The 14,376-nt window shown below is 49.4% G+C and overlaps 1 protein-coding gene across 2 annotated transcripts in view; it reads left to right on the top strand.

Annotated features, from left to right (window-relative positions):
• Positions 1-13,482, top strand: part of Klhdc4 (kelch domain containing 4) — a 32,337-nt gene extending 18,855 nt beyond the window's left edge. For both annotated transcript variants that reach the window (XM_059263889.1, XM_059263890.1), the window contains 7 exons: positions 2,102-2,194; positions 4,100-4,259; positions 8,067-8,142; positions 10,056-10,264; positions 11,481-11,883; positions 12,803-12,928; positions 13,084-13,482. In XM_059263889.1, the coding sequence (XP_059119872.1) occupies positions 2,102-2,194; positions 4,100-4,259; positions 8,067-8,142; positions 10,056-10,264; positions 11,481-11,883; positions 12,803-12,928; positions 13,084-13,280 (1,264 nt within the window). In that variant the 3' untranslated portion in view covers positions 13,281-13,482. The remainder of the gene's footprint in view (positions 1-2,101; positions 2,195-4,099; positions 4,260-8,066; positions 8,143-10,055; positions 10,265-11,480; positions 11,884-12,802; positions 12,929-13,083) is intronic.
• Positions 13,483-14,376: the final 894 nt, after the last annotated feature.

Below are 14,376 nucleotides of genomic sequence, written 5' to 3' on the forward strand. Positions count from 1 at the left end.
GGTTGACCTTAAATTCACAGAGATCCACCTGCCTCTGTCTCCCAAATGCTTGGGATTAAAGATGTGCACCGCCATTACTGACCTATTGTGTGCTGGTTCTTTTGTTTTGTAAGATTTATGTGTGTGGATTTTTTTTGGTGGGGGTGGTGGTTTCGAGACAGGATTTCTCTGTGTTGTTTTGGTGCCTGTCCTGGATCTTGCTCTGTAGACCATGCTGGCCTCGAACTCACAGAGATCCTTCTGTCCCCACCCCCACCCCCATGCTGGGATTAAAGGCTTCGCAACACCACTGCCCGGCCTATGTGTGAATGTTTTGACTGTATGTGTGTAAATGCTTGCAGTGTCCATGGAGGCCAGAAGAGGGTGTCTGTATCTGGAGTTAGAGAAGGTTGGTTGTGAGCTACTGTGTAGATGATGGTGATTTAACCAGAATCCCCTGGAAGAGCAGCCAGTGTCTTAACCAGTGCTCTGACCCCCTCCTTTTAAAAATACTATTGTTGTTATTATTGTTATTATTTATTGACTATCTCACTGTGTATTCCAGGTTGGTCTCCAACTCACAGAGATCTGCCTGATTCTGTCTCCCTAGTGCTGGGATTAAAGGTGTGGTCTACCATACCTGGCTTTCATATATATGTATTTTTGTTGTTGTTGTTGTTTTGTTTTGTTTTTGTTTTTTGAGACATGGTTTCTCCATGTATGTAGCCTTGGCTGTCCTGGAACTTGCTTTGTAGACTAGGCTGGCCTTGAACTCATAGAGATCTACCTGCCTTTGCCTCCCAAGTGCTGGGATTAAAGGTGCGTGTCACCACTGCCTGGCACACCTGGCTTTTCCATACATATGTGGGGGAAAAAAATATATATATATATACACACACACACACACACATATATCTATTTTAATATTTATCTTTATTTCATGTGCATTGGTGTTTTTGTCTGTATGTATGTCTGTATGAAGGTGTTGGATCCCCTGGAACTGGAGTTACAAAAGGTTGTGAACTGCCATGTGGGTGCTGGGAATTGATGCTGGATCCTCTGGAAGAGCAGCCAGTGCTCCTTGAAGAGGCCTAACAACATTAGTGCAGCCATGACAGGCTACAGACTAACTATCCTGAGACCAGGCCTCACCGTTACAATAACTAGGAAAAGCCACAAACTGTACCCTGTGGGAGACCAATCAGAATTGAGACAAACAAGTACTAAATGCTCTAGAACATAAACGATAGCTTACATCACTTGTATATAAGTTGCCCATTTCCTTGCAGCAACGCCTGTGCCAATCACTGACAAAACTGTTACCTCACTCCTACTCAGTCAGGAGTTCAAACCCCCATCTGAATCTAGAATTCCCCTATCCCCATCCTATACTCCTTAAAAACCCTGCTTCAGCAGAGCTCAGGGCTCTCCCTGACCCAACTGCTGTGTTGGAACGGAAGGAGAGTCCAAGCTCAAGCTTGCAATAAAGGCTCTTTGCTTTTGAATATGAATTCAGACTCGGTGGTCTCTGCGGGGCTCTTGATGTGGGCATAACATTCCTAACAACTGAGCCGTATCCCTAGCCCCCTCCCTATATATTTTTTATAGTGTATTTTTAGTTTTTTATTTGACAGAATCTAACCTCTTTTACCTAAAAAACATTTATTCAAGTCAGAGATTCTGCTATTCTGGAAGTCTTTTCTGTCTGGGTATTCTACCACTGATCTACCTCTTACCTCTCCATAAGTCCTATAGCATCAGGCAGGACTGTCAGGCTGATTCTGGTAATTTGAAGAGATAATGAAGGTAACTTACTAAGTGTATTGAAAATAGAAATCAAGAGCTGAAGAGATAGCTCAGTAGTCAAGATTGCTGGCTGTTCTAGAGCACCAGGGTTTAATTCTCAGCACTCACATGGCAGCTTACACTCGCTGTAACTCCAGTTCCAGGGGATCTGATGTCCTCTTCTGGCCTCTTGAGTACACCAGGCACCCACATAGTACACAGACGTACATGTGAACTAAATACCCACAAGCAAAAAAAAGAAATCAGTGTGTAAACCTTAAAAAACCCACATAAATATCCAACTTAATAGTGTTTTTTTTCCTCCTCTTCATTTTAGATCGACAGGTGGTCCTTCAGGTCGTAGTGGACATCGGATGGTGGCTTGGAAGCGACAGTTAATTCTTTTTGGTGGCTTCCATGAAAGCACAAGGTTGGTACACCCAGCAGATTGGGGCATAGGTAGAGGTTGGGCCAAACATTCTGATCTCTGTAGAAACACTGTTCACTCACTAACTTCATGGCTACACAGCCTGACAGCTATAGTGTGTGACAGCCCATGAAGTAGTGAGGAAATCACAGGCTTGTAGTGGATATCTGTTTTACCTATGACCTTGAGGTACAGCCCCTTGAGATGTAGCAGGTTCTACCTATAACCTTGAAGTACCTGCCCCTGGGCCGTGGCCTCAGGGCTACCCTTAAGACCTGAGACCATGTATTCAGCTTATTCTCTCCCACGTGGTCTTGGATGGTGGATACTGACTCCAGTGGCAGAACAGCATGGGATGGTACCTGAGCCTTCCAGGGCCCTGTGACGATTCTCCTATTCTGTTTTAGTGCGTTTTCTTTCCTAATAAAGTCCTTTTACCCGTTGAGCAGACTCCCATGGATTTCTCGCATTATGGGCTTATCCGTACATTAAGTTAGCACCTACTGTGTGCGTGGTTGTATGTGAAACCAGCATAGTCCTTCCCTCTTACAGACCTGTAGATTGCTGATCACCATTTCATAGTGGTTTTTTTGGGGGGTGGGGCAGTCATTTTAAAATTAGAGCCTTTTTCAAAACTTAGTCATTTTATTTAAGACTCTTTAGGGAGCAGGAGAGCTGGCTCACTAGTTAAGAGCACTTGCTGCTCCTCTAGAGGACCTGAGTTCAGCTTCCAGCACTCATGTCTGGTAGCTCACAACTAACTGCCTGTAACTTCACCTTCAGGATGTCTAATGCCCTCACCAGCCCCTGCACGCCCACGCAGACATGTACACATAAATGAAAATCAACCTTTTTTTAAGTACAAACCTATTTAGGAAGCGCTTAGGCATACAGACAAAATGACAGTCCTCTAGTGAATGCAGTCACCATCTGTATTAAATTAGCCTGACTTTTAAATATCACATTCTGAGTTTTCCTTGAGACAGTTGTTATTTATCTGCAGTTCAGAGTAGACTTGACTTTTTTTTTTTTTAAACTGAAAGTGGTGTTTGAAACCAGAGAAAACTGAATTATAGTAAGTCTTCTGGAACCCTGGGGTCTCCCATCCTTCATGTGCTCTTTGAGAGGGCTTTCTGGGTTAGAAGGGCAGCTGGCAGTTCCCATGTCTTCTTAGCCTTTCTCTAGAGCAGAGGACCCTTGTGCCAGCTTTGCCCCTGCAGCTTCAGCCCTCTGCCTTGTGCATATGAGGAATGAGCCTGCCTGTGCCCGCTCTCCCACTGCAGCCTTCAGGGCTCAAAGGGGCTGTAGAGCCCAGGCTGGGGTTGTTCAGCTACACTGTGTGAAGCAATGGTTGTCCCAACCTCCACATGCCTCTTCTTTGTGGACAGTTTAGCTCTTCTTCACAGCTGAAGGGCAGTATCCGTTCTGTGACACTCACCCCATAATAGCAAGCCTCTCTGTTTTGTTTCCAAGACTCAGACTGTGTACTGAGTGCATCGGTGTCTTCATCCCTGGCTCTGAGCAGAGTGAGCATTACGTGGAGCCTCCCAGTCCTGCTTGGGTGGTGGGTGTGAATGCTCTGTTCCTGTCCTTTGGCTGTGTGAGGTGCTCTGCCCCTGCCCATCCCTGCCTCAGTTCTTTCCAAATGGTCAGTCTCCAGCCTTGTGATCAGTTAGACTCACTGGGGTAGGAAATAGACAAAGTTCATAGTAAACTACCCTGTGATTGTGGCTGGAGTTGTTTCTGATTGTTTTGTAAATGCGGGATCTGCAGCTTTTTATTTGGATTTAGACTTAAAGCAGATGGCCAGGTGAATCACACATTTGCCTTCAGTATAATTGGTGCACTCTAATGACCCTGCCTTCCCCTGTCATCTCTGTGGTGACCTGTGTCCTTTTCTCCCACCAGAGACTACATCTACTACAGTGATGTGTACACCTTCAGCCTGGATACCTTCCTGTGGAGCAAGCTGTCCCCTTCAGGCCCTGGGCCCACACCCAGGTCAGGTTGCCTGATGGCTGTCACCCCCCAGGGCAGCATTGCCATCTATGGGGGCTACTCAAAGCAGGTAAGGGCCCTTGTGCTTGAATTAAGAGGGGCTTCCAGTAAGATGTGAGCAGCCTTGCCCTGAGCTGTAAGCTGCAGTGGCATGGCTCTGCTCCTCTTTAAACATACAGAGATGGGTTTTTATATGTGTGTGTGTGTGTGTGTGTGTGTGTGTGTGTGTGTGTGTGTGTGTTGGGGGGAGGTATGTGTGTAGGCCAGAGGTTAATATTAGGCATCTTTCTCAGTTTCTCTCCACCTGGTTGTTTTAAGACAATGAACATGGAGCTGGCCAATTGGTTGTGCCTCTATCTCCCAAGACTAGGACTACCGATGCTGGCCACCAAGCCCAGCTTTTATGTGTGTGCTGGGGATGCAAGCTTAGGTCATGTGCCAACCTCCCAGGAGCACTGCCAGATGAATAGTCTGTATTACACTGTAGTCATTATAACAACTGCATAGTGTCCCTCTCCCTGCGTCTGCAGACAGTGTTGGAGCAGTCTTCCCAAGCCGGTGCTCAGGAGTCTCTTGCTGGCTTATGGAGTGTGTGTATTGCAGGTGCTGGCCACCCACTTGCCCTGCTCCTCACTGGTATTGTGCCATTCCTGACATTGCCATAAATCAGAGATTAAAAACAAAAACCCCTATCATTGTTTTCTTTAAAAATCCTTTGTATTTCAAAAATTCTCAAGTGCATAGTTAACCTGATTTTTTTAGTGGACACCAGCATGCCCCAGAGATTCTGCCATTCTTGGTCTAGCACACTTGTTTGATCACGAGTGTTCACACATCTGTGTCCCTGTCTTGTCAGTTATCTTTTGTGTAGTTCAAAGAAAAGTACAGAGTCATCCTTGAATGTGAGTTTGTGTGTGTACATGTGTGTGCGCCCTTCATGCGTGTGATTGTGGGGAGTCAGGTAGAGGTCAGTGTTGACTGTTACATGGTTTACCCGGAGTGCAGTGAATACACCCATTTGTGTAGCATGTAGTGTGGCCGTTCTGTCAGGCTCCCACGTAGTCCTTTCTGCCCTATTAGCTCTCGTATTCTACATCTTTCAGTCCATTGCTTTCTTTTTTCTTTTCTTTTTTTTAAGACTATCTTTTATTATTGTTTTGACAATTTCATACATGTTTACAGTGCATCTAGATTAAACCCAGCTCTTCCAAATCCCCATCCTATTCTCCCAGAATCTCCCAGCATGCTCCTCCCCACCTTAACGCACTCTGTTTTTGTATTTTATAACCTCCTGAGTCCAGTTAGCACAGCCTGCCAGAATGGTGGTAAACCTTGTTGGCTTGATCTCACACAGGTCCTGTGCAAGGGACCGTAGCTGCTCTGAGTTTCATGTCCTAAAGACAGCCCTTCACAGCACTCCTCCCCATCCCCCAGCTCCTCCATCCTTTCTGTTCCCTCTTCAGTGCTGTCCCTGAGCCCTAGGAGGTGGGGCTTGATCTCAATGTCTCATGTAGGGCAGAGCACTCAGCACCCACTTATTCTCAGCACTTTGACCAGTTATGAGTCTTTGTATTTACTGCTGCCCACTGCAGAGAGACGCTTCTCTGACCAAGGTAGAGGGCAGCACTGATCTGTGGGTAGAAACATAAATATTTAGAAGACAGATTCCCCGTGTGTCCCCTTAGCAAAACAACAGTAGTAGGTTTCTACATAGGGACTATGACCTCCCGAGCCATGGGCCTTTGACCAGTTTACAGTACGAGGCATGAATTGCTCCTGTGGAACAAGCCTCAGATCCAGTCAGTGGTTACTTGCCCCATAACTTAATGCCACTATTTTACCAATGGACACATCTTGTCTGGAAGGTCAGTATTACAGTATTCAGGGTTCACCTCTTGGTAATACCGTTGATGACTTTTCTCCCTAGTGACCTGCAGTGCATCTTCAGACACTATGGCAGCTAGCCAGCCAGAGAGGAAGTTTTCAGATCAGTTCTATCCTGATTGCCTTCCAAGCAAAGCTTGTAGTGTTGTCAGCAGAAGGGTTTCCCCATCAAGGTCTGGTGGGCAACCAAGAGCAATGGCAATAGCTTGTGTTGTTTTAGCTGTTTCTGGGGCCTGCTTGACCAGTAACTCATACTAAGGTATCATATACCTGGCTCAGATTTTCTTTTAAAAACCTATGTCTTCTGGGGCAGTCACTGTCCACACATGCAGGATACCTGTGTTCAAATTCCTTTCATTTATTTATTTGTTTTGTTTTTGTTTATTCAAAACTCTTTGTAACAAAATTCTGTGTTCAAAACTTGGTATTCAAAAACTCTGTATAACAGCCCAGGCTGTCCTGGAACTCATTCTGTAGACCAGGATGGGCTCACACTCAACAGAGATCCACCTGCCTCTGCCTCCTGAGTGCTGGGATTAAAGGTGTGCACTTTCACGTCCAGCCAAACTCCTTCTATTTATTTTTTTAATTACATTTTAAAATTTAGTTAAAAAGTAGTAGGTCTCTGTACCCGTTTTCACGCACCCCGAGTTTTGGTTAAACCGCATTCACTTCCTTCTCTCCCTGTTCCTGCAGCCATGTTTAAACCTTTTAACCCCTAGTGTTTGCCCGCCCCTCCTTTCATGCCCTGGCGTCCTTGGGTCTGCTCTGAGTGCTGCAGGTGGAGTATTTTATTGGACCTCTGCAGTCCCCAGTACCTGTAGACAGTGTTCTCGTTACTCTTTTTTCAGCAGAGTTGAGTGCACTCGTGGTGCACATTGAGTCTCATTTAAATGAGCAAGCCCAGCAGTCCTGTGGTACACATAGTGGCTCTATTTCTGAGAGTGTAATAAGATGCTACCGGCTGAAGACTTAAAAGAGTTTTTTTTTTCAGCCCTCCCAGACTATGAGGGCACACTGGACTATAAAATGAGCTTGTAGGCTGAAAAACTAGGCTTGGACATGGATGGCCCATGGCAGATGGTGTCACAGTGGTGGAGCGTATGTGAGAGGGGAAGCGTAGGGAGCCCGAGGCCAGAGGGTCAGACTTGCTATTTTCATTACAGTTTGACACAAAAACACCAGCACTTGGTCTCTAAGGACAGTGCCCCGTGTGCCCGCCTACCTCCTACCTGCCATTCCTGTCACATCCTTCAGTGCAGATGGAAAGGGGCACTAGTGGTTCCCTAGGGCAGAGCTTAGCCAGCCTGCAGGACATGTAGGACCTGAGTGGTACCCTAGGGAGAGAAGCAACAGCAGAGAAAATGAGGACCGTGGGCCTGGCTGGTCCCCCTGGTCAGTGTAGCTTCTGCACGTCTGGGTAGGATGAGCGACGGCAGCTGCTAGGGCAGGCAGGGCTTCTGTGCTGCCTTTCAGTTTTCCTGTAGATGGAAAGACGGCATGATCAAGTGTGTTGAAGTTGAGAATTTCAGCACAAACAATACGTGGACTGGCATCTTTCTCAGGGTGATGGTCTTGGCAAGCAGCTGTCTGGGCCCTGGGTTCTGAGTAGGAGATGTATGTGCTGTGGGCTCAGGGCTGGCAGCCGGGCAGCATCACTGTTTGAAGCTCAAAGCTAAAGACTGGGGATGTGTGGGTTTGAAGGCTCCAGGAGGTCTGTAAATGGTGTTGGCATGCTTCTCCCCACACCGTGCCACTGCAGCTGTGCCGCCTGGAAGGTGGAGCTGGAGTGAGGTATGGCTGCACTTTGCTGTGTGTGGATCCATCCACATTGTGTAGACCTGTGGATGGACAGGAACTCTGTGGCAGAGATTACTGCAGTGTTCCAGCATGATGGCCATTGGTGGTGGCTTTAAAATTGGTCAGTCATGTCTGGGCTCTCTTTAAGTGCTGCTGCAGCCTGGCTGGTTCTCAAGACTGCTTTGTTTTGCAGAGAGTCAAGAAAGATGTGGACAAAGGCACCCAGCACTCAGACATGTTCCTGCTGAAGCCTGAGGAAGGGGGAGAAGGTACTGCTGTGCCTTGAGGACTGTGGCTTGGCTGTGTGGCCTTGGGGTGGGTTGCATTTAGCCTCTGGGCAGAAACAAAGCTTATGTGTCCCTCTTATCAAAATGGGAACTGCATTGAGATCCCTTTGCCTGTCTAGAGCCAAGGACCAGACCACCTTTCTCTGGAGTGGTTGGGCCATGGTGCCTTATGTGACATGAGTGAGCCCTTAGTGTGCCCTGGAACCCAGCAGGAGCCCAGATCACTCAGCTGTTGTGTCCCCTCAAAAGCCATGTGTTAATATTTGTGTTATTCTCAGGTGTAGCCTTCATGCTTAGAGATAAAATTGGGGAGGACACTTTTGGGCAGGCTCCCGATGCATGCATTCTCAGGACCCCAAGGTGTGGAAGCCGTGTATGGGTAGATGTGGTGTGAGAGATGGAAAGGAAGGAGCTGCTGTTTTCCTGTCCTTTCTTGACATTTTTTTTTTAAAAAAAGATTTATGTATTATGTATACAGTTTTCTGCCTGCGTGTATGCCTGCACACCCAGAAGAGGGCACCAGATCTCATTACAGATGGTTGTGAGCCACCATGTGGTTGCTGGGAATTGAACTCAAGACCTCTGGAAGAGCAGCCAGTGCTCTTAACCTCTAAGCCATCTCTCCAGCCCCCGTTTGTTGACATTTTAAAGAATGTGTTCTTACTCAGAAGCACACAATCATTATTAGGATGTGGAATTCTGTAGGGCTTGTCCTGGTTTACTGGGAAATATGGCCTGGGCTTTGGGGCACATATTTTGGGGCTGAAGCTTGGCTGTGGTGCCAGGGCTGCTGCAGAGCTGACAGTGTGTTCTGCGCCCTTGTGAGCTTCTGCTGTGAGGTGAGGAGAGCGCATGCACAGACTCTCCCTCTTTTCTGCTCTAGCATTCTTCAAGTGAAGCCTCGGAACTGTCCTGCCCATGAGCACTTCCTAGGCGGCTGCAGCACCTTGCAGTGGTAGGGGCTGGTGAGATCATTTGCCATTGCTGGCAGGAACCTAGGATTGGGGACCTGTGAAGCTTGAACCTGGAGGCTCGACAGTGTGGTGCTGGCCTGTGTGCCCAGCAGCTAGGCCCCATAAAAAGGGAGTCCTGTGCCCTGAGCAGCACTCTCTCTGGTTGCACAGTGAAAGGTGGTGGGCCTCACTTACTCCATGCTACCTGCTGGTGTGTTTTCATCTCTAGTACCTCCCCACAGCATCTGCTGCTGTGAGTAGTTGACTGGTGACCATGAGTGGGCAGGCCCAGAGTCCTACTTGCACTGTGGGCCTTGTTAGCCACTACCCAGTGCACAGTCACCAGCACTTTTTAGTGTTTAGTGAATGGACAATCTCAGCTCTTTCTTCCAGAAGTAATGGGAAGACACCAGCCATTACCCAGTGCACGGTCACCAGCACTTTTTAGTGTTTAGTGAATGGACAATCTCAGCTCTTTCTTCCAGAAGTAATGGGAAGACCTTTTCCATATGTCGTACCAGGCCACATAACCAGCACTGTCAGATGAAGGTGGCACTTGTTGGGACAGCTTAGAGCAGCTGTCTCCAGAGGAGAGGTGGTGTAGTTCAGTACTGGGTTGCCTGGCTTGGACTCCAGTGAGGTATATTTCAGGCTGTGGGCCTCGACTAGCAAGAGGGCACCTCCACATCTACCTCTCTGCCTCTCAGCAGTTGGTGCCATGGTCCCTTAGAAGGCGGGGTCTGGGGCATAGACAGTGTCACACAGCTGAGCTTTGAGAAGGATGGACCTTGAGCATTGTTGACTGGCATTCCCTCTTCCTGCATAGGGAACAAAGTGAGACTCCATGCCTAAACAGGATTTCAAACTCTTGCAATTATCCTCATCCCAGGTGCCCAGGGCTCTCAATGTCCCCTCTTACCCTTTCTCTGTTCTCTTTGACAGGCAAATGGACTTGGACCCGGATTAACCCTTCAGGGGTCAAGCCTACTCCAAGGTCTGGCTTTTCTGTGGCCATGGCTCCCAACCATCAGATACTTGTCTTTGGGGGTGTGTGCGATGAGGAGGAGGAGGAGAGCCTGGAGGGCTCGTTCTTCAGTGACCTGTATGTCTACGATGCTGCCAGGAGTCGCTGGTTCTCAGCACAGCTGAAGGTAGCCTAGGCTCCTGGGAGTCTTCCACATTACCTGTCTGTCTCCTGCCCACTCTTGGGCCTTGTTGCTTCATTTTAAGGTCCATGTGCTCTTGTGTGTGGGTCCTGGGGGACTAGGCTTGTGGACCCTTGGTTTGGGGGCTCCTGCTCTTTCTTGGTGTCACCTACCACTCCTTGACAGAGCTGAGGCGTTGAGAGCATGTCAAGTTCTCTGTGTCAGCTCGTGTCTGTCACTTGAGCTCAGCCCTTGTTTCTGTCATCCTTTCTGTTGTCCTTGTCAGTGTGGCTGCTGCCCAGGACCTGCCTGGAGCAGACAGACTAGCAGGTACAAGTCCCTGGAGGGCCCCAGACAGCCCTGGCATCTGCACACGTAACTGTTCTGAGTGCCCACAGAACAGAGGAGCTAGTACCTGCTGTGGGCTCAGCCTCGTGGAAGGGTCTCTGTTAGAAAGCATCCTTGAACATGTCGGCCCCTGCCATGAGAAGCTACACCAGGCAGAGCACTCAGGGTCTCTGACATGGCCAAGAGCATTGAATCCGGTGTGTAGGTTAGCTTTATAGTTTCCGATTACTTGGCCCTCAGGCCCCATGATGTTCTTCAGGATGTGTGAGACTCCCACTGCAGCTTCAGGATGAAGTGGGTCTCGTGTCTAGAACAAGGAGCTGACCCAGGTTGGCTGGAATATTTGAATATAGCTCAGTAAGTGCCATCTTGTGAGCATGGCATTCTGCTGGATGACAGAGGCTACTACAGAGCCACTCAGCTATACTCCGCAGAGTGGCCAGGGAGACAGAGTACATGTCCTCCTCCAGGAGAACTCAGTGGGAGGGTACCTTTGAAGTGATGGTGATTGCGGGTGATTGTCATCCATCCTGTTGTTGGCTGGGAGGAGTCTGCATCTCTTTTGTAAGTGACAGCTGTGAAAGGATAGGATTTCCTAAGATAAGCCTCAGACATACACTGTCCGCATGTTAGCCAGGCCTGGTCTTACTGGGACCTCCCAGTGTGGGACTCAGGAATGACTGTCCCTCATTACAGTGATGGCTAGGAGTCCGTTCCTAGCCTGCCGTCCTTGCTCCTTGGAGTGCCTGTGCTCACTCCTGCACTGCTCAGCTCCTCTTCCCAGGAGTAGCATGGTAGATGGCATGTTGACTGGCATGTTGGAGGGAGGGAGGGCTGTCACTGCTCTGCTATGCAGCTTGAGTTGTGTTAATAGGGCCCCAAGTCGGAGAAGAAGAAACGGCGGCGGGGCAAAGGAGAGGAACATGAGGGTGCCACTGACCAGGAGAGTCGGGGGACTGGTACCCCAGAGCCGCTGGAGGTGATAAAAGAGGTGGTGGCTGAAGATGGGACAGTGATCACTATCAAACAAGTGCTTGCTCCCTCGGGGCCGGGGGTGCGACCCCCACCGAATGCTGAAGACAGTGCTCTGGAGGCCAGCAACACTGGGCAGGAGCCATGTCCACGTTCAAATGCCATGCTGGCTGTCAAGCATGGACTGCTCTATGTCTATGGCGGCATGTTTGAAGCTGGTGACCGCCAGGTGACGCTTAGTGACCTCTACTGCCTTGACCTTCACAAGATGGAAGAATGGAAAACCTTGGTAGAGATGGATCCAAGTAAGCTGGGTTGGGTGAGGCCCCCATATGGAGTGCTTTCAGAAAAAGCCTCTGCCTGGCTTGTAGGGAACCCTGCTCTTGACTCAGAGCCAAGTTTCCCTGAGAAGAACCTGGGTATCGAGGGGGGCTCACCTGGCACACGCCTGTGTGCTCTGGGTGCTAAGCAGGAACAAAATGGGTAACACCACAAGTCACTGGTACCTGGGTCAGGCCCGCTACATGTGCCTCCCATCTTCCAGGGTCAGTGCAGACCAGGCAGGACTTGAGCCTGCCTTTGGTGGCTGGCACTCAGGTGGTAGCTGTCTCCATCCATCATTGCTCAGAAATCATGACATACCATTTTATCCTAGACTGCTGTTGGTCCCAAATCTTTTATTGTTATTGTTGGGGGGTGGCAGAGGAGACAGTCTCACTATGTATTCCTGGTTGACCTGGAACTTGCTGTATAAACCAGGTTGGCCTTGAACTGAAATAGATCCACCTGCCTCTGCCTCCTGAGTTCTGGGATTAAAGGTGTGCCTTCCCATGCCCAGGTCCATCATTCATTTTTTTGAGATTCGAGACTAAACCTGCATGTCTGAGGACAGGCACTGCTCATAGTACAGGGTCTGTCACCGTCTTCTGGGAACCACTAGGGCTGTTGGGGCCCAGAAGAGGCAGCCTCCACTCAGCTGCCCACGGCTCGGATGGCAGTGTGGCTGGAGTCGGTGCCCAGCACAGCATCACTCCCAAGTTGCTCTGAGGTCTGAGAGGCATGTGCTGTTCTGTTAATCCCAGGCTTCAGGGCAGAAGAGTTGGGGTTCCTGTCCCATTCCCTGAGTGGAAGAAGGGGTTTTGTGAGGCGATGCCAGTTCCCCGCTGTGTGTGTCCCTGGCTTCCAGGTTGTAGCCAGAACCCTGTGTTGGTTTTCTTTTGTCAGAATCTCAGGAGTGGCTGGAGGAGACAGACTCGGAAGAGGACAGCAGCTCAGATGAAGAGGGTGCAGAGGGGGGAGATGAGGACCAGGAAGAGGACAGTACGGAGGACAGTGCTGAGGAGGGAGCAGGTGAGAACCCTGGTCAGATGTGACTGTTATGTGCAGTGCTTCTGTGGGAGGCTGTTTTAACAGTGCTGTGTCTAGGGTGGGTCTAGGAAAGTTGCCATGCAGTGTAACATTGCCCTGATCCCTCGGAACTGCCTGACTGAGCATGCTCTGTTTAGATCCACAGCACCCAGAAGTGGCGCCTGGGGAGCAATACGAAGAGTACCTGTCCCGGACTGAACAGTACTGGCTGAAGCTTGCCCGGAACCACATGGGGCCCGAGGCAAAGGAGAAGAAAGTGCTGAAAGTAGCCCGTGCCATGGCAAAGACATTTGTTGATGATGCAGTTGAAGACGCTGCACCGGCCAAACATTAGACTGAGCGATGGCTGCAGCATCGCTGGTGTCCTTCAGCCAGGCGTGAGGAGGCCCCTGCAGAGGTGTCGGCGTCTGATGAGGACGTCACTGCCCTCGCCACAGCTTTTGTCCACACTGAAGGAAGGTTAGAGTGAGATGTGAATGTGAGGGACCCATAGGATATGTGTTCTTGTCCTAATAAAACTGGGCTGTGTTCTCTAAGGTTTTCTATCTTCTACAGAACAAGGAGATGAGCTATGTGTCATCCAACTGAAGGTCACCAACAGCCCAGCAGTCACCTGAAGCTGCTGTGGAGTGCTTATGGCTCTTGTGCCGCTTAGCTTTGTGCTTGGGTCTCTTGGTAGAATGTTATGGATGTAGGGGTAGGTCCATGGCTCCGCTTCAGTGGGTTTTTTTTTGGGGGGGGTCCTCCCTCATTTTCAGACATGTATTTTTTTGGTGGGGGGCGGGGTTGAGACAGGGTTTCTCTGTGTAGCTCTGGCTGCTCTGGAACTCACTCTGTAGACAAGACTGGCTTCAAACTCGAGATTCGCCTGCCTTTGCCTCCCAAGTGCTGGGATCAAAGGCGTGCACCACCATCGCCTGGCTTAGACATGTATTTTCATTTTATTTATGTGAATGTGTGTGCCAGTGCTCATGGAGGCTAGAAGAGGGTATCAGATCCCTGGAGCTAGAGTTACAGATAGTTGTAAGACATGTGAGATAGGTGCTGGGAACTGAACCTTGGTCTCCTGGAAAGGCAGCAAGTGCTCTGAAGCTCTGAGTTGTCGCTTGCTCCAGCCCCTCCATTGCAGTCTTTTTGAGGAGGAAGTGGTGGCACCTTCCCTGCTCTCTTCCTCTTTGGGCATAGGGCTGTCTTCTGTGAATGACAGGGAGGTTGCAGGGCAAGAACCTAGCCCCTCATGGCGTCAGGGAGCCGGGGACCCATTGCTATGGGTCTAGTACCCCAGCACTGCCAGGGCCTACTCCAAGGCTGACACAGGAAGAGCGAGAGTTCCCGGCCAGTCTGGGCTACATAGTGAGACTGCTTCTGAACTAAGGCGAGAGAAATAGAAAAACTCCAAGGAATTGGCTCCTTGTTGGGAAGTATCTGCT

The sequence above is a fragment of the Peromyscus eremicus genome, chromosome 5 (assembly GCF_949786415.1).
Source record: "Peromyscus eremicus chromosome 5, PerEre_H2_v1, whole genome shotgun sequence".
NCBI lineage: Eukaryota > Metazoa > Chordata > Mammalia > Rodentia > Cricetidae > Peromyscus > Peromyscus eremicus.